The sequence below is a fragment of the Sus scrofa genome, chromosome 14 (genome assembly GCF_054392235.1).
Source record: "Sus scrofa isolate SSC_HxYL_T2T_F1_AM1 chromosome 14, Sscrofa_HxYL_maternal_Yorkshire_Landrace_v2.0, whole genome shotgun sequence".
Taxonomy (NCBI): domain Eukaryota; kingdom Metazoa; phylum Chordata; class Mammalia; order Artiodactyla; family Suidae; genus Sus; species Sus scrofa.
Window position 1 is genome coordinate 133,474,317 of NC_139396.1, and position 24,731 is coordinate 133,499,047.

At 42.0% G+C, this 24,731-nt stretch overlaps 3 protein-coding genes across 26 annotated transcripts in view; 2 read left to right on the forward strand and 1 right to left on the reverse strand.

Annotated features, from left to right (window-relative positions):
- The window catches only part of ENTPD7 (ectonucleoside triphosphate diphosphohydrolase 7), a 50,114-nt gene extending 47,663 nt beyond the window's left edge, over positions 1–2,451 (forward strand). For all 3 annotated transcript variants that reach the window (XR_014826735.1, XR_014826737.1, XR_014826736.1), the window contains one exon: positions 329–2,451. The gene's annotated coding sequence lies outside the window, so the exon portion shown is untranslated. The remainder of the gene's footprint in view (positions 1–328) is intronic.
- COX15 (cytochrome c oxidase assembly homolog COX15) lies at positions 93–19,255 on the reverse strand. Of its 3 annotated transcripts, XR_014826747.1 has the most exons (10): positions 19,082–19,255; positions 17,696–17,886; positions 16,704–16,826; positions 16,232–16,418; positions 13,755–13,922; positions 10,939–11,020; positions 9,126–9,280; positions 7,470–7,583; positions 5,322–5,843; positions 93–2,306 (listed from the first exon to the last, which is right to left on the reverse strand). XR_014826747.1 is itself a non-coding variant. In XM_001929331.6 (9 exons), exons 1-9 carry the CDS (start codon positions 19,169–19,171, stop codon positions 5,712–5,714), a joined length of 1,242 nt encoding a protein of 413 aa, XP_001929366.2. In that variant the 5' UTR covers positions 19,172–19,255; the 3' UTR covers positions 93–5,711. The 3 variants fall into 3 exon arrangements, 2 of the variants coding, with proteins under 2 accessions (XP_001929366.2, XP_020927980.2); XM_001929331.6 differs by having other exon boundaries at positions 93–5,843; XM_021072321.2 differs by lacking the exons at positions 93–2,306; positions 17,696–17,886 and having other exon boundaries at positions 5,332–5,843.
- Positions 19,256–19,358: 103 nt separating this feature from the next.
- CUTC (cutC copper transporter) overlaps positions 19,359–24,731 on the forward strand; it is a 32,862-nt gene continuing 27,489 nt past the window's right edge. For 18 of the 20 annotated variants that reach the window (XM_084995075.1, XM_084995076.1, XM_084995083.1 and 15 more), the window contains exons 1-2: positions 19,359–19,530; positions 23,447–23,518. In XM_084995075.1, the coding sequence (XP_084851201.1) occupies positions 19,470–19,530; positions 23,447–23,518 (133 nt within the window). In that variant the 5' untranslated portion in view covers positions 19,359–19,469. Of the gene's footprint in view, positions 19,531–20,577; positions 20,680–23,446; positions 23,519–24,731 lie in introns of all 20 variants that reach the window. The other 2 variants (XM_084995077.1, XM_084995090.1) reach the window with 1 other exon arrangement.

Below are 24,731 nucleotides of genomic sequence, written 5' to 3' on the forward strand. Positions count from 1 at the left end.
ATTTCTGGTTAACCCCCTTGATTTTATGGATGATGAAACTGACACTCAGAACAATAGTAATACATGCAAATGAAATGCTCATTGACAGAATCTTCCTGCAAGGCTGTTTATTTCAACAGAATACATATAAAATACAGCTGACTGCCACTAACCATGCTCAATCTTTATCACTGCTTCTGATACTCATTTGATTGCTCACATTTAAGAATAAAATATGAAAGACATACTTTGTTAGAAATAGTATCAGGTTTTCACTGCATCTATTCTAGCTTCTGGATTTCTTTCAATTCTTTAAATTTTTTTTTTTTTTTTTTTTTTGGCTTTTTAGGACCATTACCTGCAGCATACAGAAGTTACCGGGCTAGAAGTTATATCGGAGCTGCAGGTGTCAGGCACAGTCACAGCCGCAGCAGCTTAGGATCCGAGCCGTATCTGTGACCACAGATCATGGAAACGATGGATCGTTAACCCACTGAGCGAGGCTAGGGATCAAACTTGCATCCTCATGAATATTAGCTGAGTTCGTTAATCGCTGAGCCGCAACGGGAACTCCTTAAATGTCTCTTTTTAAAATAATTTGCTCAATTTTATACAATTTTCTTAACCACAGCATCCACGCAATTCATGTTATGGTTACAATCTAAATTATTTAAGGTATAAATGTTTATTAGATCTACCTCATTAAGGAACTTGATTGTAATTACTGGGCAATTCTTAGACTCTCTTATAGAAACAGAGTGCTGTTTCTTTTTGTTGTTTTTAAACTTTTTAAAGCAATTCAGAACTAGTATCTGATTTCCCTTTTTGCTGTGGTGTGTGATGAAACTTGATTTGGAATTAAGGTAGAAGTAGTGGCGTATGTTTCAAATTCTCCCAAACTATTCTCTTAGATTATGCTAATTTCAGAGTCCTGCCATTAGGGCCAGATGCTCTGTCAAATTTCAGAAGATTTGTTGGTATTACAAAAAGTAGTTGTTAAAAAATGAGGACTTTTAAAAAAATATCCTAATAGATTTCCCTTGTATTATTACACGAGTGCTTCCTTCCCCCCCCCCCCAGTAGTTCATTATTTCTGTTTGTCAGTACGATTATTAGAGGGATAGAGGGACACATCCTCAGACCATTTTCTCTGCAAGTCTGGGCAATAAGATCCTTTTATTTGTAAAACCGAGTCATTACTCATACTATAAGGGCTTTCTACTTTTTATATTTAACTGCTGCTTTCCATTTTTATAAAAACCAAAGTTGAAAAAAAATTCTGAATCATAGGATATGTACAGCCATGCATGCGTGACTTCAGGCAAGTTGAGCATCTCCTTTTTAAGTACTGCAGCCACTCACATGCCCTCTGGCAGCTTACCAGTCCTCCATTCCGCACTTCTGTCTGAGGTGGCCCTGCTCCTTTCCTAAGCAGCCCCTCCTACTGAGCACCTGCCAGTTTAGCCTGTTAAAACCACTGGTGGTGAAGGTTCTGCCCCTTATTAGCTTCATAAAAGTCCTTCTCTGCAAGCAAGGATCCCAGACAAACATTATGATGTCTGGGATTTGGCATTATGTTGTGTTTAAAATTCTCATTGCACAGTTTTTCATTGAAGCCGCCCTTAAGTGTATGCCTTGTCTCCTCCATGATTTCTGCCTTGAGCAATGGATCCCACAGTGCTGAAAGGCATTTTTTTATTATGATCCACAACTATAACTCCCTTCTTGCTTTTAAAAAACCAAAGGCTGCCTTCATCGCATCATTTTTGGGGGTGGCTGAGATGGTAAGTTTTTCCAGCCCTTCACATTAAGTAATAATTTTGCTGAACAGGTCTTAAAATTCTTACTAATACTGTTAAAAAAAAAGGTTGAAGAAATGTGCCATGCTTATTAGAGAGGGGATGCATTCTCCCTTATACAGGGACATGGGTATATATGTCACATATGCCAGTCTGCAACCACCATTCATGCCAGGACCGGAAAGCCTGCTGCAGATGAACGGTTATCCTACTATCACAGTCATTTGTGTTGGTCTCGCAGCCAGCATCACTTTAGGCAGTAGCTAGTTATTACCCCTGACACGATGGACAGTGTCTGTCAGTGTAAGTTTAAGATAAAATATTCTGGGTTGATTAAGCAAGCTAGGTGTTTTAATTTCCTTTGATATTTTCAAAACAACTGACAGAATTGTTGAGACCTTTGAAATCTTAAGGGAAATTCATTTCATCTTCTAGGTATGATGGCTTCTTTTGAAAGCAGTGACTGGGGACATCAATCTGTAATCACTTTTTCCATTCATTCATGCAATATTTGGTATGTGTCTGGCGCTGGGAATAATGCAAACAAAAATAATTCATATAATCTCCATTCACCAGGAGCTCACATGAGCAAAACAGAGTTATATTGCTAAATGCAATCCGATCTGTTTTTCCAAACTTATTCATTTTTAATAAAAGAAAAACTAAGTATAAATAACATCTGAAACTTGAACTTATTCATTCGCTGCTACTTTTCTGGCGGGAACAATAGCAAGCATTAGCGTATGGTTCTTTGGGTTGGATCAGACTGCCCTCTGCAGACTTGGTTATTAACTAAAAACCACCTTAATTTGGGGATCAGGAGGTGATGGCATGGGAACCTGCCCCAGTGACTGCAGTTTCCTTTCTTTAGAGAATTCGATCTAGAAGAGGTGATATCCCATTAGCATGCTAACAAGATCAACACAGCAGATTAAATGAGATAGGGTGGGGTGAAATTTTGGAGGGAATGGGAATAAGCTGGTCAAAATTTTCCAAGATAACTAGCTATTAGGGCCTAAGCCAGTGGCTCCCAAGCTTGAGGGCATATCCAAGTCACCTTAAAAACATGCCTATTACTGCTTTCAGAAGTTGTGACTTAATTGGTCTTGGATGAGGCTGGGGCTAGGATTTTTAAGGATTCTAATGTGAAAGAAGTTGGGAACCACTTGTAGCAATAGCATAAGCTCCAGGGACCCAAATTTTTAAAAAATCAAAGACAAACTGTCTACTTCTGTTTTGCTAAGAGCCACTTGAGAATGATACACTGTAGGTCACACTGAAACCCAGAGAATATTGGAGTTGAAAGGGAACTGAGGTCCTTAGTCCAGAGACTGTAAATGGGCAAATCTTAGGTCATTTATGGCTAACAGATCTGTTTAGCCTGCGTAACACACTAAAAAACTTGAGAGCATTCACACAAAAATCTAGATGTTTGGCTTCTTCAAAAATCCAGATCAGGAGTTCCCTGGTAGCCTAGCAGTTAAGGACTCAACAATGTCACTACTGTGGCCTGGGTTCAATCCCTGGCTTGAGAACTTCTGCATCCCAAGCACAGCCAAAAATAAGAACAACAACAACAGAAAAAAACCGATCTGCCAACTCTGGACCTGCAAAGCAGCAACGGACCAGAGCTCAGCAATGGTTTGGCCCCTTAGCTGGGTGCTTGCTCTCCAGTTTGCCAGTCTGCACCCACCTGACCCTAGTGGGCACTGATTTGGTCCAAGTGACTTGCCTTCAACAAAACTAAAATCTAATTTTTTGTAACTTTCACCCACCGCTCCCAGCTTTAGCACAAAGGAAGCTCATTCCTTCTATATGAAAAGATTTCAACTTTTCAAGGGCCAGATTCTTGCTCTCTAAATGTTCTTCTCCAGCTGAATACCCCTAGTTCCTTTAAGTATTTGCTGGGTGATATGGGTTCTGGACTCCTCACTATTCTGGTCCCTTTCTCTGGACACATATTGGTCATACTGGGTATCTCCTTAAAAAATTTGGTAACCAGAGTGAAATGGAGCATTTGCATTGAGGTGTTCTGACTATGGCTATGACACTTATATTGATAACATCTGAAACACTACTCATTTTTATGTCTCACCTCACTGTTGATTCATGTTAAGCCTGTGCCAAACTAAATCCTTAAGTCTTTTTCTTTTTCCTTTTTAAATTTTTTGGCTGCACCTGTGCCACAGCAGTGACCCAAGCCATGACAGTTACAATGTTGGGTCCTTAACCCACTAAACCACCAGAGAGCTCCAAGTCTTTTTTATATGAAATAATATGAAGCCAGTTTTCTCTACTCCAAACTTACAACCTATTTAATTTAAATGATGATGTTATACTTATGACCTGTTTAATTTCATCTTCATGGAGTCACTCTGGAACTGTTTTGAGTTGTGACTCTCAACTATTATATTAGTAATGTTGGGCTGCTCCATCCTCAAATTTGATTTTTTTTTGGTGGGGGGCACGTCCCTGGTATGTGGAAGTTCCTGGTATGTGGAAGTGACCTGAGCTGCTGTAGTGACAATGCCAGATCCTTAACCTACTGCACCACAAGGGAACTCCCCGAATTTGATCTTTTTTTTTTTTTTAATGGCTGCACCTATATGGCATATGGAAGTTCCCAGGCCAGAGACTGAATCCGAGTCGCAGCTGCAAACTAAACTGCAGCTGTGGCAATGCTATAATCTTTAACCCACTGCACTGGGCAGGGGATCAAACCTGCAACTCTGCAGCAACCCAAGCCACTGCAGTCAGAGTCTTAACCCATTATGCCACAAAGGGAACTCCAAATCTGATCTTTCTGATGCCTGCATCTAAACTGCTGATTCAAAAAATTTAATTGAGGAGTTCCCGTTGTGGCTCAGTAGTAACGAACCCAACTAAGATCCATGAGGATGCAGGTTCAATCCCTGGCCCCACTCAGTGGGTTAAGGATCCGGTATTGCCTTGAGCTGAGGTGTAGGTTGCAGAAGCAACTCGAATCCCAAGTTTCTGTGGCTGTGGTGTAAACCTGCAGCTTCAGCTCTAATTTGACCCCTAGCCTGGGAAATTCCATATGCCATGGGTGCGGCCCTAAAATATAAACATATATATATATATATATATATATATATATATATATATATATGTATATATATGTATATATATATATACACATATATATGTATATATATATACACACACACATATATGTAGTTGAATAAGAGCCCTATGGGGAAAAAAGCCCTGTGAAATATCAATAGAAGCCAAAATCACACTAATTCGTTAATCAACAATTGGTTTAAATATCTGAATAGATGTCCACGGTATGACACCATCAAGGTCATACCTATCTATGAGGTTGGTGGAGATCCTTTCAGGAACTGATTTATACTATAATCCACTCATCTGACCTAGTGGTATAACAGCATTATCATAGGAGGAACTAGGTTAGTGCCTTCCCCATTTTCGGAAATCAAGACACTAGAAGATAGCTGCTGTTTCTTGCTGAAGCTATCTTGCTACTTCAGATTGTGCCAGTTCATCCCTTTGAATCTTTACCTGATGGAAGTGAAGTAAAAATCAAAGAATTTTTACTCAGGCAGAATCCAGGACTCAGGAGGTCAAGGAGTCAGATTTTGCAGGTACAATCAACAGCTTGTCAACATTAAGAAACCCGAGACAGAGCCTGTTAAGAAGCAAATGGCAGATACTTCTTTCTCCACATTAAATCTGATTTTTAACATCAAAAGTTCCTTTAGCATAACCACACTTAATGATTTTCTTGATCCAGTGAATGTCTCCACAACAGGCAAGGAGTTTAAATAACTTCACCAACTGGGAAACCACATGGTATGCCATGGTCATCCTCGCAGAAAGTCCCCAGTTCTTGCGCTCTCTGGTGAACTCGTAAAAACAGTTTCAGCCTTAGAAAGCTGATCCTCTTGAGAATTATTTTGGGACTCTTCGGAGTTCATTCATGAGCCAAAGGGCAACACTGAGCAGAGCTAGGGAGCCCGACTGGTGAGTGGCAGCCAGAGGAGTTGGAACATACATCAGCAGAGTGCTAATTCCCAAGCCCACCTGTTACAAGGGAAAGAAAACGGTAAGCGAAGTAGGAACCACGAATTCAGAGCTGAAATGACTGGCATGACAACCAGGTAACAAATCCTCCACATTCTCCCATCAGAACATTAAAAAATATATTTTTAAGTTTCACAAGTAAATGGACTTACAAACAAAGGAAATTCAAACAAAAGATAAACCTAAAATTCACTTTATCCTTCATCTAGCCCAGTTCTCCTCCCCAAAGGTAGCCACTGCTATCAGTTTCTACACACTAGTACTTCTGTATACATGCTTATAGAGAAACACACAGCTTTGTTTTTTTTTTGTTTTTTGTTTTTTTTTGTCTTTCCTAGGGCTGCTCCCGCGGCATATGGAGGTTCCCAGGCTAGGGGTTGAATCGGAGCTGTAGCTACCGGCCTACACCAGAGCCACAGCAACTTGGGATCTGAGCTGCATCTGCAACTTACACCACAGCTCACGGCAACGCTGGATCCTTAACCCACTGAGCAAGGGCAGGGATTGAACCCGCAACCTCATGGTTCCTAGTCAGATTCGTTAACCACTGCGCCACGACAGGAACTCGCAGCTTTGAGCTTTTAAAAAATATATTTTGAAGTTTCCTTGTGGCATAGCAGGTTAAGAATCTGGTGTTGTGACTGCAGCAACTCAGATGTGGGTTTGATCCCTGGCTCAGGAACCTCCGCGTGCCACCGATGACAGGTACAGCCTAACACATATACACACATATATGTAGTTTTGCCACTTGCTATTTTTCACTTAACAACGTTATGTCTTAAAATGTTTTAAACCACTGTACAGTATTACATAATATGGATATGCCATGGATATTTAACTATTTAGGTTATTTCCAATTTTTCACTATCACAGTAACTCCACAATGAATTTCTTTGGACATAGCTCTGTGCATTAGAATATCTCCAGGGCAGGCACTAAGAAGTCAGTTTGTTTGACCAAAGGATTATACATTTAACCCTTCAAAAGATATTGCCAAACAGCCTCTAGAAAAAGCTATACCAACTCATACTCTCACTAAGAATATACAAATGTATCCATTTTCCTATACTGATGCCAATACCTGATTATCTTTTTTTTCTCATTTTTTTCCCCAACAGGTACAAAATGGCACACATTGTTTTAATTTGCTCCTTTCTGATCATGAGTCAGGCTAAACAGCTTTTCATATTTATTGGACATTCATCATTCCTCCTGTGAGAATTGTATCTTAATATTCTTTGTTTTCTGGTTGTTAATCTTTTTATCTATTATAAATATTAAAAATACTTTCTCCTAGCCTGTCCCCCCACCCTTTTTTTTTTTGGTCTTTTTTGGGGCTGCACCCATGGCATATGGAGGGTCCCAGGCTAGGAGTCTAATCAGAGCTGTAGCCGCCGGCCTACACCACAGCCACAGCAATAGGGGATCCAAGCTGTGTCTGTGACCTATACCAGAGCTCACGGCAATGCCAGATCCTTAATCCACTGAGCAAGGCCAGGGATCGAACCCACAACCTCGAGGTTCCTAGTCTGATTCATTAACCACTGAGCCAGGACGGGAACTCCCTGTTACCTTTTTAAACTTTGTTTTGAGGACACTTTCATAACAAAAAGAAGTGGTTTATACCTGTGTGTATGCCAAAGCCAGTAGAGTTGCTGCTGCTATCTTGGTCCTTCGAGGAAGGGGGATTCTCCGGGAGAGGAAGTAGAGCGCTGTAATGGCAGTAACTGAAGTGATTCCCTGCAGGGAAGAGAGTCTCCTCAAGCTCCAGGAAGAAAGGTCCCACCCTCGTTTCTATTCACCTTACGCCTGCTCCAGATGCACTGAGTAGCCGCTAAGCACTTTCCTGTCCCAGGCACACAGAACACCTGATCCCTCTTCCTCAGCCCCTTCCATGCTCCCCTTCTACTTGCCGTCCCAAGGTCAACCAGGCATGACTCCACCTAAAGTTTCCACATATATCACTCTACGTCCCACTCACTCTCAGAAATCCTATCCACCTTCCTATGTGGGTGTCTCCCAGGTGTGGCTCTCAGTTTTTAAATCACTGTTTGCATCCTTATCCCTAATTTTATCTCTATTCTAATCCCGTATTTTTAAAACAGGCCTGACCCCAGCACATAAAGGTTACTATTTTTCTGGGCTGTGAGTAGAGGAGGTGGTGTGGCTGCCAGCTAATGCTGAGAAAGATCTAGTCTCATTTTCATTTCCATCTCTTCAGAAAGAGAGCCTGGAGCTGGAAAGAGAGTTTCCATCTCCTGTGCGTGATGTCAAGGGGAAAGTTTTCCTATCATTTTCTACACCGATTTCACTTCTTTTCCTTTTCAGAGCTGCCCACAATGACAATTTCAACCGGACTTATTTCAAAATGCTGCGTGGCAGTGGGGACTGAGCCCACACAGATAACTTGCCCAAGCCCTAGCATTCTCTCTGGATGTGAGCCCCCTGGGCTTCTCTCTCTGGTTTCACTACCACCATCTCACACTCATGGTACCTCAGTCTGATGACATCTCTGTCTCTAGTGCAACACTCGTTCCAATAGTCCGTTTCTGCCGGTGTATTTCAAGCATGTCACAGAGAAACTCTGGGGTCTCCTGTGATCTTTCTTTACCTTTATTCCTGCAGCCATTCTTCTATTCCTTACAACCTCTCTCGGATTCACTATTCTTCTCAAGTCCCACTCCCACCACGAAGCCCTGAACCCTGCCATTCTCACAGCCTTATTACAACAGCACTACTGCTTCTCCCTGGTCTCCTTGCTGGGATCCTCCCCTGCTCCAATTGAGCATGCTCAGGCCACCAAGCTGCTCTCAACATGACTCATGGTAGGCCCTTCATAAGCATTAGCTTTAATAAAACGAGGAGTACTTCTGATGCTTTTAGCTCCTTGGGGTCTTGGTTCAGCCATGACAGCTATGCGTTCAGCAACCACTGAACTTTCTTTGCACTCTCTTCTCTCCTCAGCCTCATTTCTGCTAAAATGACTCTCCTGTGCACATGCAGGACTGAGGGGTATTATCATTTGCCAGATGGTAAGAGGCATATTCAAACTTTAAGTTGGCAGTATCCTGAAAGTCAGAATTACACACACCCCTAGAGGGGGGTGTGGGTAATTAGGACAAAAACAGCACATCAGAGAACTGGTACTAAATTTCTTCTAAAAAGAAAAGTAAATCCAGGTTCCACTCTACCGTCTCACTCTTCCCACCAGTGCTTCAGATGCCCTAAAGCCTGTGAGGGGCTCCCTGTGCTTAGTAGCGAGTAACCACCAGCCCAACTTACCAAAATCCGGTGATCAAACTGCACCGTGGTGGGATTCTCAAAAACATTCTTCAGGAGAGGAGAGAAGGTAAAGAGATCCTCTGGGATCCAAGATTCTCCCATCTTGGGGAAGGAGTTATAAACAAGGCCAGCATCCAGCCCTGCCACAAAAGCCCCTTTTCCAGGGAAAGAGCATTTATTAAAATGAAAGAAAGAAGAGACCAAATACTCCAAATACTACTTCTGACATAGGAAAAATGTATTATCCCAGAGTTAGACAAAAGGAATATTCAGAGAATAGAAAGATCCATAGCAGAAGTTCTCAAACGGGGAATATACGTCACGATCGCCGCGGAAACTTAAAAAAAAAAACCCCAAAACCTGCATCCTCACCTGCTCCCACCCCAAGATTCTGGCATGCCTCCCCACTGGAGGAGTAGACTAGAAGCTCTAGAGAGAGGCATCTTAGTTTGGAGAAGTTCCCTTAGTGATTCTGATTCTGATGTCCTCCTCACCCCCCAGGTGAGAACTACTGATCTATTCTAGAACTAGTTAACTAGTTAACTTACTGCTTCGCTTCCTCAAATGTCATTGTGTCAAAAAGATCTCCCCAGTGATCCCATATGGACTGGCATTCCCTCACCCCACCTCTCTCCACTTAGCTTGATTTATTTTTCTTTGCAACACTAAACACAATCTGACATACTATGCTCTACTGTCTTCCCCAAGTGCTCAAAGAAACTTTATAAACTAAATCTTGCATAAACATACAAAGAAGGTATCCATGAATTTAGTGGATGACTGATCCATCATTTATGATCAAAGAAAATTCAGGTATCTTAAATCACATTCCTTACTTTTATAAAGGCCCATTTATAAAGTCAAAATTCATGTTCTTCCACCAAAAAAGGGCAGAGATTTGGGTGAATCACTGGTTTGATGGTTTTCTTTAGAGCTGTGCTGTCCAAGTGGCACACTGTCCTTCTACAATGATGGAAAGGTTCTCTATCGGCCATCCAGTACTACAGTTACTAGCCACGTGTGGCTACTGAGCACCTGAAGTGGGGCTAAGGTGACTGAGAAATTAAATCTTTAATCTCATTTACTTTTAATAAAGTTTAAATAGGTATATGAAGCTAGGGATTATTATATAGAGCAGCTCTAGCATGAGAGAAGAAAAATGAGAAAGATCTATGTTAGTCTCTTTGTCCCAATAAACTCCCCACCTTAAGCCATATTTGAGGGCAGGCTTTTGTCTGACCCATCTTGATATAGTGTAGTAACAATAATGTTTTTATAATACTAAGTGCTACATGTCAGGTGCTGTTCTAAGCATTTCACATGTATTACTCATACTACTATCTTCATTCCCCACTTTACAGATGAGGTCACTGAGGCCAAGAGAAGTGACATAACTTGTCCAAGGTTATAGACTTCTTAGGTGGTGAAGCCAGGATTTGTACCTAGACAGCCTGGAGCTACTAGATACTCAATATATGTACATATTTTTGGCTGTGCCCAAGACATGCAAAAGTTCCTGGGCCAGGGACTGAACCTGTGCCATAGCAGTGACCCAAACCACAACACTAACACCACCAAATCTTTAACTGTGAGGCCGCTGGGAAACTTCAGTGCTCGATATTTTTGTTCAACTGACTGGAAAGCAGAATTTTAGGAAGGGAGAAAGAAGTAGAAAACAAGAGAGTGAAGATGGTGGGTATGAGAGAGGCAGGTGTAAATCAGAAATATAAAGCTGCATGAGGAAAGCATTAGGCAAGAGATCCCACCAGAGAGTGGAGTGAAACTAGGCCACCTTCGCTGAGAAGAGTCCTACCTGAGAGAGCCGTAAGGAATACCAGGCCTGCTGTCCCATGAGCACATCGTCTCAACCACAGGAGTTGACGGGTTTCAGGCAACTAAACAAGAAAATCATGCAAATAAATTGACTGCAGGAACTATGAAAGGAAGCAAAGATCTCCAAGGCCAAAGCCAACTGATAGTCTGAGCTCCGATCTTCTCTGACCCTTGGTTAAGTACTCCCAGCAGATATTCTATTTTATTCTATCTAAATTCTATTAAGTGGATACATTTACCATCTGTCTTCCCTGTCTCGAGTAAGTTTTGTGAAGGTAGGAACTGCTATCAGACTTCCTTATTAAAGTAATCCTAGCCCAGTTCTGGGTATATAGGTATTCAATATATATCTGTTCAATAACTGAATAATTTGCATTGTTCAGGGGAAAATACTTCACCATGATTAAGATGATATGACTTCAGGTATAGAATTGGATTTTCATGTTGTGTGTGATATTTAGTGTTTAGCAAATATAATCAGAATCAAAACTGGTTATGCCTAGAATAGAGATTCTTGTACTTAGTGTTTTTGGTAAAGTCAAAATATGCTTTTATTTTCACTGTAGCCAACTTGTGATAATAAGCAGTGAATGAAAAAATACTTAAAAAGAACTTTATACAAAGCAAAGTCAGAGGGCTGCCCTCAAATGATACAGAATCTAGTATGTGAACAGTTAGGTATCATTGCTAAGATTTTGTAGGACAGTCTATCAGCACTATCAGAAATGTTCTATTATCTGTGCTGCCTATTGTGCTGCCTATGAGGCTAATGAGGACCTAACATGAGAGTAGAGCGACTGAAAATTAAGTAAAAAGTTAATTTTATTTAAAGTTTAAGTAGATAACAAGTTTGTTTAAATAAAATCAATTTGGGGAGTTCACAGTGGCTCAGCAGAAATGAATCCGACTAGTAACCATGAGGTTGCGGGTTTGATCCCTGGCCTCACTCAGTGGGTTAAAGATTCGGCGTTGCCATGAGCTGTGGTGTAGGTCGAAGACGCAGCTTGGATCTTGCATTGCTGTAGTTGTGGTGTGGGCCGGCAACTGTAGCTTCGATTCAACCCCTAGCCCTGGGAACTTCATATGCTGCAGGTGCAGCTCTAAAAAGCAAAATAAATAAATAAAATTAATTTTATTTAATTTTAATCAGAATTTCATGTGGCTAGGAGCTACCACGCTGGACAGCACAGTACTATATGGCTGTCACCTCAAATACTTTCTGTAATTAATGGAATATAAATAAACCAAAAGAGAAAAACAATAATTAAAAAGTTCCTGGTAACCCTTAAGAGTACTAGAGTGTTTAGGAGAGTGTGTGAATATGTGTCAGTGTTGGGGTGAATGTGTGGGTTCACACACATAGAGGTGGGAGGGAAAGCCAGATGACAGGAATTGGAAAGAATGGGTTATCAGGATGGACAGCTATAGATGTAGGCAATTTATTTTAGAAGTCTGACTTTGAAAGTAAGAACAGGAATTATTCAGATGTGGATTACCTCCTATACCAATGTTTCAACCCCATCTGGCTTCCCTCTGGGGATTACTGCCAACATCTCCTCTTCTTATTGGTTTCAGGTACCAATTGGATGATTTACTTAAAAGTTCTATTATCACTCCAGACTTCACTCATGAGCAGGTTATCCAGGCCAACCACGATTTTTTTTTTTTTTTTTTTAGGGCCACACCAGTGGTACATGGAGGTTCCCAGACTGGGGTCCAATCGGAGCTGTAGCTGCTGGCCTACATCAGAGCTACAGCAACTGGGGATCCGAGCTATGTCTTCCACCTACACCACAGCTCACGGCAATGCCGATTCTTAACCCACTGAGCGAGGCCAGGGCTCGAACCTGCATCCTCATGGGTACTAGTCAGGTTCGTCAACCGCTGAGCCACAACGGGAATTTCCCAACCATGATTTTAATACCTAAAATAATACTCATTTTAAAAACACCTGGTACTTTCCTTTAATCACCGTACAGAGAAAATACTTTTAGGCAAGATCACTACGGTTTATTGTATTGTTAGATTTGATGACTGGCATGGTCCCCATATAAAGAACAAACAACCACATGGCCCTTGTGCACCATTAAAGGTCCCCAAGTAGCTTTTCTACTGGCCTTCCTCACCTCACCACTGATCTTCCCTCTGGGAGTCAGAAGGAAAGCGGTCAGAGTATCTCACTGTTGGTACTCTTTCCTTCTGCTGAAATTCATGTTTTCATCTTTCTTGATGGGCAATGCTGACAAAATATTTGGCTCCTATACTAATTCTCCTTTGAATAAGCTGCTCCAGCACCCCCTCCCCCCAAGCAACCTCAGCTTTTACTTTGCTATCCTGAGCTATCCAGAGTCCCAAACTTCAGCGTTTTTTTCCCCACGTTTTTTACTAATTAAATTTTATTTTTTTATTAATGATTTTTTCTATTAAAGTTGGTTTAGAGTGTTCTGTCTATTTTCTACTGTACAGCAAAAAAACCCAGTCACATATATATATACCTATATTTATATGTACATTCTTTTTCTCACATTATCCTCCATCACATTCCATCACAAGTGACTAGATATAGTTCCCTGTGCTATACAGCAGGATCTCACTGCTTTTTGACTCCAAATGCAATAGTTTGCCAGTGTTTCTTTAAATTTTTGGTTATATCTAGTTTCTGGTAAAACTGACAGCTATTATTTACTAAGGGAATGTGTGCATTTTGACACATAACTTCCCATTAGTACCAGAATTTCCCTTCTCTGTCTCTGTCAGCATCTGTGCAGATATGGTAACAATACAGACTGACTTTACCTTGTGCTGAGGTAGCAGCAGTGACAGCGAGGTCCACAAGCTGGCGCAGTAAAGAACAAGGGCTGATCCCAGGTGGGCAGCGAGACGGTACTGGCTGACCCGAGGGATGTCATGGGAACCTGGTTTTTCTTCTAACCCACTTTTCACCATATACCATCCCAAGAGGCCCTACAACCGAAAAGAGAAAAGGCAAACAAAACAGGGTTGAAGTTGTCCATTCAACTCTACTCTCTGAGAAAGTGAGTACTCCTACTTGACCCCTCCCCTCCATACTCCCATACCCCAATATCCTGGACTCGTGACCAACCTCCACATACTGCATGCTTAATCACTGCTTAGAGTAGAAACCAAATATAGAAAACTACACAAAAACGTATTTGGGCAAACCCTTGTAAAGCACTTGATAGAATTTAACATTATGTAAACCAGTGAAACATGAAAATAAAGAGAGAACTGATTCCATAAAAACTAGGTTGAATGCTTTGGAAAAGCTCAACAAAGATAACTGCTAAAAAACAATTACTGTCACATTAGAGGGAATAGACCATTATAAAAGTTTTTTCATAAAAATCTCTGAGGCTTTTCAGGCAAATTGCTTTGCAAGTGTCTAAATTCCTACTCCTCTTTTTAAAAAATGGTAATGATGTTTAAGTTTAAAAGTTTAAGGATTGTTAGCCAAGACATGGAAACAACCCAAATGTCCATCCACAGATGACTGGATTCGGAAGATGTGGTATATATACACAATGGAATACTACTCAGCCATAAAAAAGAATGACATAATGCCATTTGCAGCAACATGGATGGAGCTAGAGAATCTCATACTGATTGAAATGAGCCAGAAAGACAAAGACAAATACCATATGGTATCACTTATAACTGGAATCTAATATCCAGCACAAGTGAACATCTCCTTAGAAAAGAAAATCATGGACTTGGAGAAGAGACTTGTGGCTGCCTGATGGGAGGGGGAGGGAGTGGGAGGGATCGGGAGCTTGGGCTTATCAGACACAACTTAGAATAGATTTACAAGGAGATCCTGCTGAATAGCATTGAGAACTATGTCTAGACACTCATGTTGCAACAGAAGAAAGGGTGGGGGAAAAATGTAATTGTAATGTATACATGTAAGGATAACCTGACCCCCTTGCTGTACAGTGGGAAAATAAAACAAACAAACAAACAAACAAACAAAAAGTTTAAGGATTGTATTACTATTCTATGATTCCCTGTTTTAACTGGCTTTTTCAATTAACCAAAGAACTGTCAGTTCTGGTCACAGCAGGTAAGACACAGCCCTTTCATCCCACCTCTCTCCAGCCAGTAGAATCATGTCAAAGAGGTGGGAGAAACCCACATCTTCTAAATATATACTCCTCAGGAAGTCTTTTTGGGCATTTCTCTCCCTCTTAATGATTACCCTGGGTGTTCTGATCAGCTTGATTTCATCTGCACAGAGCACTGGAAGACGAAGGTGTATGCAGTGTGATTTGCCAGCCCTCACTTTCCCCCATAACCATATACGCCACCTTTGACCTTCTGCCTCCTTGGAAGTCTGTTATAAATGTCTGCTTTTTTTTGTTTGTTTTTTTTTTTTAATTTCTAAAATGAAGTTCCACTTTGTTTCACCTACCCTCCCTCGTTCTATTACTTTTATTAATATCTGAGTATTATCTGTTTCTATCACCTCTACTTTGTCTCTTCTATCTCCTTCCTTAATTCCTTCTAAATGGTTCATATTCTTACCACTTCTGACTTAATCAGCTAGCTTCCTCCTGATCAAATTTTGATATTTCTTTGATGCTCTGATACTCTCCCTTAGGGCCCAAAGCCCTTGACCCAAATACTCACATATATCTTCTGTAAGCTTCCGTTTTTTGGCTCTCAGGCTCACTTAACCCCTTAACTGTGGGAGACATGCAAAGCTATTTTCCTTACGATGAGTTCAACTTATATAACTTTAATCACCATTTATACTTGAATATCTCTCAGCTAATCCATATTCTAGGATTCTTCATCCCACAAAATGTTTCTCTTTTGGAATTTCCCTATTTGCTTCTGTAGCCATTCTAGCATAGGGATCCCACTTTCCCAGGGAGCAGGCAAGTTAGAAAAAGAGAGACGAGAACCTAGGAGGAGAGCCATGATGGGAAAGAAACAAATTCTTCTGCACAAAAATATATTTACTGAGTGTTTACTGATTCCAGGCACTAAACTAAGTACTTACATGCATGATCTCATTTAATACTCACACAACCTAAGCAGCAGGACTTATTATTGCCCCCATTTACCTATAGAGGTTAGACAACCTGCTCTACTAAGAGACAGAGCTGGGCTTTGAAGCCAGGCCTGTGACTTTAAAATACATGCTCTTACCCACTTTGTGACAGTGTTCCAAAGATTACTTCCTTAACAACAATGCCGAATAGGACGCTCCTGAGAACATCTCTGGTTTCCCAAACTTGCGTAAATCTCACCTGGAAGCAGACTAAACCACAGAGGGCAAGAACACGTCCTTTCAGGCCACAGTTGAGCCAGCCCTTTCTCCAAAAGTAGGCAGCAGGCAGGATGTACGCGAGCCCTACAAGGCGACCCCACATCCGATGTGAGTACTCCATATACCAGATGAACTTGAATTCTGGCAACGTCATATCATGATTCAGGCTGAGTGAAAAGGAAAATCAAAAATGAGAAAGAGAAAGCCATCTGACTTTTATTTCCTGATGGAATGCAAGAACATTCTCAGTTTTGAAGCTTGATTGATCTGTCCTATTCCTTAACATCCATCTCAGAATCACTTTAGAATTAGGGGTTTAGATTAGGCGGATTGCTAAACATAACTGAGCCAAATATTAAAAAATAATAGAACCTAACCATTCTGAACTGTTTAAATAAGCAAAAGATTGAGTGGGCCTAGTGGGATGTTAACCCAATTTTCTCTATACTTACATTTTAAATTCTGGAAACTGCTGGTATTTTTGGAATTCTGCTTCCCATTCCTCCTGGCTTGTAGGTGGCTTCATCTCTTTAATTAAATGCCAGTCTACCATGGAGAGGCCAGACTCTGTCAACCTTAACACAGGAAAGAAATCTGAGTGTGTGTGTGTCAAATTTGAGTGTACGTGTGCATACCACACTGGATTACTGGTTTATAGCAGCATGTGTAACCAAACTGTTGATGAGAGAAAGTTTCTCTTTGTAGTTGAACTAATAAAATATGTATTACAGTTTTGCAACTCTAATGAAATAATGGATTTAGGCAATGATCATCAATGGCTGTTGACATCCCTAATAGACACCAGATATTTATGAATGTTCTAATCACTTATGAATTATTTTGTCCCCCACCCTCACCCTGAATTTGATCAAGCAGCAGGGGACTGACAGGAAATACAGGGGACAATGGAATATGTTAAACACCATATGTTTACAATCAGCAAAATCCAGACCGTGGGAAACTCCAAAGGACAAATGACTTGGGTTTCTTCAATAACAACAACAACAACAACAAAAAAAATGCAAAGGGGGAAGGAGAAATGGAGGGAGTAGAATCCAAATCTATAAAACCTCTTTATAGATTTAAAGAGACCTAAGAGGCATGCATAGGCACCAATGTGATATATGGAACTTATGTGCACTTAATTCAGACAAACTGTACAAAAACTTTTGAGACAAATTAAAACTGATGGTAGGGGTAAATCACGCAAATAATGCACAGCTAACAGTTAAGAACTGAATCACTCTTTATGAAGGGTTCCTACTAGTAAAACCCCAAACTGTTCTATTGCTGGGCAAGCCATCAGACATGATCCCTCTGTAGGCCTTCGTTTCTGCGTATGTAAAATGTGGGACTAGACGATTTCTAAGTTCCCTCCCCCTCCCCCATCCTGCATTTCTACTGATGACACAAATAGCTGACGCACTATGAACAAATTACTCACCTAGTTACTCCACCAAGAATAACTGCTCCAGCCACTGTTCCACTGCAGACCAGGAGCCATCGGCCCACCACCCGCTCAGCAGCCTTTGAAGGAAGGGACACTGTACCCCTTCCAGACTGCAAACCTACTTCAGTGATGGTGCTATATTGCCCTGGCCTCAAGGAGTGCCTGATCCCACAGCTGCAACCACACTAAAGATCAAGACAGACAAATTAAAACTGGAGAAAGAAGGAAAGACCTCACTCCACTACTACTCACACTCAATCTCACTTTGGTGTGGAGTACCCCCAATGGCCACATCTCCATTGCTACAGCCCTGGAAAATCATCTCTTATCTGGACTTCTGCATCCACCCTCCAACTGGTTTCCCTCTTCCAATCCATCCTGGCACTACATGAACCTTTTGGTCTCTGCATACTTCCCCCGGACTTAACTCTACACCTAAATATGGACTATTTTCTCTCTCCTATGGGCCTTTAAACGATTTTTTCTCTGACTGGGGCACAACTTGTCTCCTGATTGACAATAACTACTGCAGGTCTCAGCTTAAATGTCACTTCCTTTAGGAAGTGTTTGAAGACTCCTACATGTCTCCAATGGGTCACTCCCACAGCACACTGCACCTCTCCATCACACACTGTAATGTACCACTCAGTACACAGAGATTTGTCTTTATCTCCCACCAGCTTTGAACTGTAGCACAGTGTGGTCAGTCTGGCTCTTTTCCTCCTGAAATCTTTGTTCAAACACAGTTCCGGTACATAACAAGATCTTAATAAAGATTTGACAAATGAATGAACTGTGATTTCCTCTAGGGTAGGAGACTTTTGGTATTTTATTTTTCTGCTTCCAGTTTTTAACACATAATAATCACTCAATAATTTTTAGTTTGGCGAATACACACCCTCTTCTGACCCTATCCCTAAGAGTCCAAAGACCCATGTTTGGGTTTCCTGCTTCTAATTAACTTAGACAATTTAAATTAAGTCTCAAACTCTTTCCCTGTAGAATGGGGTTATAGTCGCTAATCTGACTTTTTGAGCAAAATTTAAAAATACGGGTAAAAATTACTAAGCTTTTACTATGTGCTAAGCCTCGATATATATTATTTACTCCTCACAGCAACCCTTATGAAGTAGCTGTTCTCCTCATCTTGAAGATGACTAAACTGAGGCACGGAAAGGTTTCCCAACTTGACTAACATCACACAGCTAGTAAATGGTAGGTCCGGATCCGGACGCAGGGGCCCTGAACACAACGATGCATGTTGTTAACTCCAAGTAGCTATGGAAATGTGATCTGTGAGAATTTGCTCTCTCTCTCCAAGCCGAACCCTTTCACCCCATGCCCGCTTCCGCGACTCAAGAGTCCGCTGCGGTGCGGTACCTGCGTCCTAGGCGCCGCCCTAGGAACCAGGAGTCGGAGACACGGGTTCCCCATCAAGACCTTCAAGGGCGGAAGGAGTAATCGCTGCATACTAGCAACAGTGCACAACCTCCGCCTTCACCCCCTGACTCTCAGTAGTCTCCTTTCTCCGCCACCGACTGGAGAAGCACTTCCGGGTCACGCAGATGCGCCCTTCCTTTTCAGAGGCCCTGGCAAGCAGAGACTGCGCCTGCGCTAGCGACAGGGCTCTCGCGGGGGCTGCTGGGGCGTGGGCGTCGGTGACGCGCAGGGGTGCGCGCAGCCGTAAGGACGCGCTTCTCCAGTCGCGCGCCGGGACCCAGACTTTCGAGTGGGAACGGTAGACGCGCGAGGGAGGAACCCGTGGAGCATGAAGAGGCAGGGGGCCTCCTCGGAGCGGAAACGGGCGCGGATACCCTCCGGGAAGGCCGGTGCGAAAGGGGGCGGGGAAAGGGCTGTCCCTGAGTTCGCTTTTGGGTGTGGGCCGGGCTGGCTGGGGGTCTGGCCCGTGGATTAATTGCGACTTCTCTGGCAATAGTTTCTCGTGCTCTTGGAAATGTGTGGAAACCGGGGCGCTGGCGGGGAGAGCGGCCTGGCTCTGGAACTAGATGTGTGGGTTCGAATCCCGGAGCTACCGCGTCTCGTCATGCGACCGTGTTCAATTTTGTTAACTTCTCTCCGCCTCGCGTTTCCCATTCACACGAGGATACCGTTGCCTCCGTTACCCCGTTGCTGTGATGGTTCGATATCGAGCGCCGAGCTCAGTGCCTTACCTGTGGGGACCGCTTAATAACCTGTAGCTGCTGCAGCGGAGGCGGGGATTGTCTCTAAAGCGACACCGCTACCAAGTGGTAGAGCTTGGCTGCCGCAAGTCCCAAGTTCTTCCTGCCGCGCCAGCGTGGGATGGCTTGGCAGGTGCTAGGAAATTTGCCAGGTCCCTGCCTGCCTCCTACATGAACTCTTGGTTCCTCCAAACCAGTTGTTGTCAAACTTTTGGGTCTCAGGACTCCTTTACCCTCCTAGAAAATTGAGACCTTGTATTTATTATCGGTAATGGCCATGTTAGAACTTTTTAAATCATTTTTTATGGCCACAACCACAGCATATGGAATTTCCCGGGCCGGTGTAGACTGGGAACTGCAGATGTGAACTACTTGGGAGCTGAGGCAACCACTGCCCCAGGGCAGGTATTGAACCCACGCCTCCACAGCCACCCCAGCCCCCTGTGTTTAGATTCTTAACCATGGCAGAAACTACAGAAATTTTTAAATTTAATTTTTAATTGAAATATAGTAGATTTACAACGTTGTGGGCCATATTAGAAATTAAAACAGGAATTTTTTTAAATGTTAACTGAAAAAACATAATAAATCCATTACATATTAGCACAAATAAATTTTTTTTTATGAAAAAAATCACAGCTTTCCTAAACAAAGACTATTGAGTGAGAAAAGTGCCAATGTTTTGTGTTTTTGCAGATCTCTTTAATATCTGGCTTAATGGAATTCTCATACCTGCTCCTGCATTCAGGTTACCTCCAGAAACTCCACTCCACTTGTGAGAGAATGAAAGTGAAAAAGGCAAATAAAATCTTAGCATTATTATGTAAATAATTTCCACTGCACACTCTGAAAGTGTCTTGGTGGCCCCTAGTCCGTAGCTAACTGGTCTACCACACTTTGTGAACTGCTGCTCCAAACAAATGTCCTCTTCTTTGATCCCTACAAAGAGCTTCCTTTTGTAGGACAGCTACGTTAACTCTGCCTTTTTTCATAGTCTTTGGTGTGCATCCCCACCCTCTTGAAGCCAAAGTCTTCAGTGTGGGGCAAATGGTGCCTCTGCAGCTTTGTCCAGTGAGACTGATCTGATAGCTGGTGTGGGTGGCTATCAGGAAACCCATGGAACTAGTGCAGTGCTGTTGGTTAAGAACAGAGTATCACTCAACTGCACATTTTGAAACTGATAGTCTTTTAAATAAATTAAGCAGTTTCAGTTTCATGTTAGCAGGTAATAGATTTTTGTTTTTTGAATTAAAAATTGATTTAAAAAACATAAAAGCCCAACATTGGATAGAAAAAAGTCAAGCACTATAGAAAAGTAAAAGTAATTTCAGGAGTTCCTATTGTGGCTCAGTGTGTTAAGAACCCGACATAGTATGTTCCTGAAGATGCGGGTTCGATCCCTGGCCTCTCTTAAGTAGGTTAAGGGTCCGGTGTAACTACAAGCTGCAGGCAAGTTTGCAGATGAAGCTTGGATCCTGCATTGCCGTGGCAGCGGTGTAGACTGGCAGCTGCAGCTCCTATTTGATCCCTAGCCCTGGAACTTCCATATGCCACAGATGCAGCCTTAAAAAGAAAAAAAAAGTAATTTCAAATCCTACCACCTGATAGTCAACATTGTTAGTTGTAGAGAACATTCTTTTAGGTATTATTGTGTGAAGTATGATTTCAGTATTCCTAATTTTTTTTTAAGTATATGCTTAGCTTATAGAAAAAAATCAGAACTCTGTTTTCATCGCACTCTTGAGTGTAAATACATGAAGTTATATTTATGAATTTATAATTATTCAACCTTTAGTAAATCTTTTTTTTTTTTTTTTTTTTTTTTTTGGTTTTTAGGGCTGCACCTGCAGCATATGGAAGTTCCCAGGCTAAGGGTTGAATCAGAGCTACAGCTGCTGGCCTACACAGCTACAGCAATGCCAGATCCCTGACCCACTGAGTGCGGCCAGGGGTTGAACCCACATCCTCATGGATACTAGTTGGATTCATTACCGCTGAGCCACAATGGGCACTTCCAACCTTTGGTAAATCTTTATGGGACCATTGTGTGCTATGGTAGACAGTGTGCTTACTGGGAGTAATAATAAAGATTTCTCACATAAAGGCCTTACTTAGGAACTTTAGGTCAAGTAAGAATGATCAGACATCCATCTACATAAATAATAATAAGAGAAAATAAGACACAGTTAGTGTTTTAAAGAGGAACATAAAGTTTATTTTAGAGTTATATGAGCTCAGAAAAGGGAGATACAATTTCCTGCTTTGGGAGAGAGGAAATACGGGAATGTGATTTGACATGAACCTTGGAAGATTTTAGCATTTGAAGATAGAGCTGGAAGGACTGTGGATTGAGGAGATGGCATAAACAGGAACAGGGATGGAGACTGGGGGAACTGGGGGCATATAGAGGAAGAAATGTATAGTTAAATAATGATAACCAATACTTTTTCTACACTTAGTGGGTACAATCCACTTTACATGAACTATCTCATTTTATTCTCACTACTGTGAGATAGGTAGGTTTTATAGAAAACTTAGGCTAGGAGTTCCCATCGTAGCTCAGTGGTTAATGAATCTGACTAGTACCCATGAGGAGGTGGGTTCGATCCCTGGCCTTTCTCAGTGGGTGAAGGATCCGGCGTTGTCGTGAGTTGTGGTGTAGGTCGCAGATGTGGCTCAGATCCCAAGTTGCTGTGGCTTTGGTGTAGGCTGGCAACTACAGCTCCGATTGGACCCCCTAGCCTGGGAACCTCCATATGCCGCAGGTGTGGCCCTAAAAAGCAAAAAAGAAAAAAGAAAACTTAGGCTAAGTAACTTCTCTAGGATTGCACAAATAAGTCATCTAGAATCAAACAAATAAGTTGTGGGGTGAGGATTTGAAATCCACCCCTGCTCTTAAAGATATATGTGCCTTATAAATAAACATATTCAGGCATTGAGAAGTATTGAAAGAATCTTGACCTGGAATGTGATGATGAGGTCTGTGTTTTAGGAAGATTACCTTGGCATTCAGTGTATGTATTCTTTAGTATAATTTCATATACATATGTCTGTGTTTTTTACTTCACAGTCCTGAAAAATCAATTTAATGTTTTGTGGTTTTTTTGCTTTTTTTTAAGGGCCAAACCCATGGCATATGGAGGTTCCCAGGCTATGGGTTGAATTGGAGCTGTAGCCACCTGTCTACATCACAGCCATAGCAACTCAGGATCCGAGCTGCACCTGCAACCTATACCACAGCTCACAGCATTGCCGGATCCGAGCTGCGTCTGCATCCTACACCACAGCTCACGGCAATGCTGGATTCTTCACCCACTGAGCAAGGCCAGGGATTGAACCCTCAACCTCATGGTTCCTAGTCAGATTCATTTCTGCTGCGCCACAATGGAACTCCAACTTAACAATTAATATGGTATTTTATTGCATATATAAGCCCTAGTGTGCTTATCTACTTCCCTATCATTGAACATTTGGATTTTGGCAGCAAAATATAAAATATTTGTGGTGGCTTGGTTTGGGTGGATAGTTACCATCATGAAATTGCATTATTCTCTTTGTATTTTAGGGGCAGCAAATGGATTTCTCATGGAAGTGTGTGTTGATTCAGTGGAGTCAGCTGTAAATGCAGAAAGAGGAGGTAAGAGAAATTAGAGAATGAATACAGTTGGCAGTCTTTTTTAAGAGTTTGGAAATGAATCCTTGTGAACTGACCTTGGGAGCCTCTGTGATCTCTTAGGATCTCAGTAATCCTTTTGACAACAAACAACCAACTAGAAAACATAGTGGAAAACTATGCTCTTCTAGTTTACTCCTTCAGTAGGTTACATTTTAACTCAAGTGTCCATAATAGTGCTCACTAACCAACTTTTTTTTTTTTTTTTTTTTTTTTGTCTTTTTTAGTGCGGAACCTGTGGCATATGGAGGTTCCCAGGCTAGGGGTCGAATCAGAGCTGGAGCCGCCAGTCTACGCCAGAGCCACAGCAACTCGGGATCCAAGCCATGTCTGCGACCTATACCACAGCTCACAGCAATGTAGGATCTGAGCTTCGTCTGCAACCTACATCACAGCTCATGGCAATGCTGGATCCTTAACCCACTGAATGAGGCCAGGGATCGAGCCCGCAACCTCATGGCTCCTAGTCAGATTCGGTTCCGCTGAGCCACAACAGGATCTCCTTTGTCGTCGTTGTTGTTGTTTCGTTTGCCTTTTTTTTTTAATGGCCACATCTGAGGCATGCAGAAGTTCCCAGGCCAGGGATTTAATCCAAGCTCAGTTAGGGCAACACTGAATCCTTTAACCCACCTCACCAATCTGGAGATCCATCCCAAGCCACTGCAGTAGGGTTCTTAACCCACTGTGCCATGCAGGAATTCCAAATGCTTGCTTCTTTTTCCTTGTTTACTGATTTTGGGGATAATGGGTTTGTTCTCTATATCCTCCAGTGTATTATTGTTTTATTATTATGAACCATTCAGATATATTTGATGTGTTTTAATCCAATGTAGTTATTCTTGTTGATGCTCAAAACATCTTATTGATGCTCATTAGCTAGTAGAAGCCTCTTCAAGCTGCCTCTTGAGGCCTTTTGATGTGACCACCCTATAGTCAGTCTGATGGTTCTTTTTTTTTTTTTTTTTTTTGGTCTTTTTGCTATTTCTTGGGCCGCTTCCGCGGCATATGGAGGTTCCCAGGCTAGGGGTTGAATCGGAGCTGTAGCCACCGGCCTACGCCAGAGCCACAGCAACGTGGGATCCGAGCTGCGTCTGCAACCTATACCACAGCACAGCTCACAGCAATGCCGGATTGTTAACCCACTGAGCAAGGGCAGGGACCAAACCCGCAACCTCAT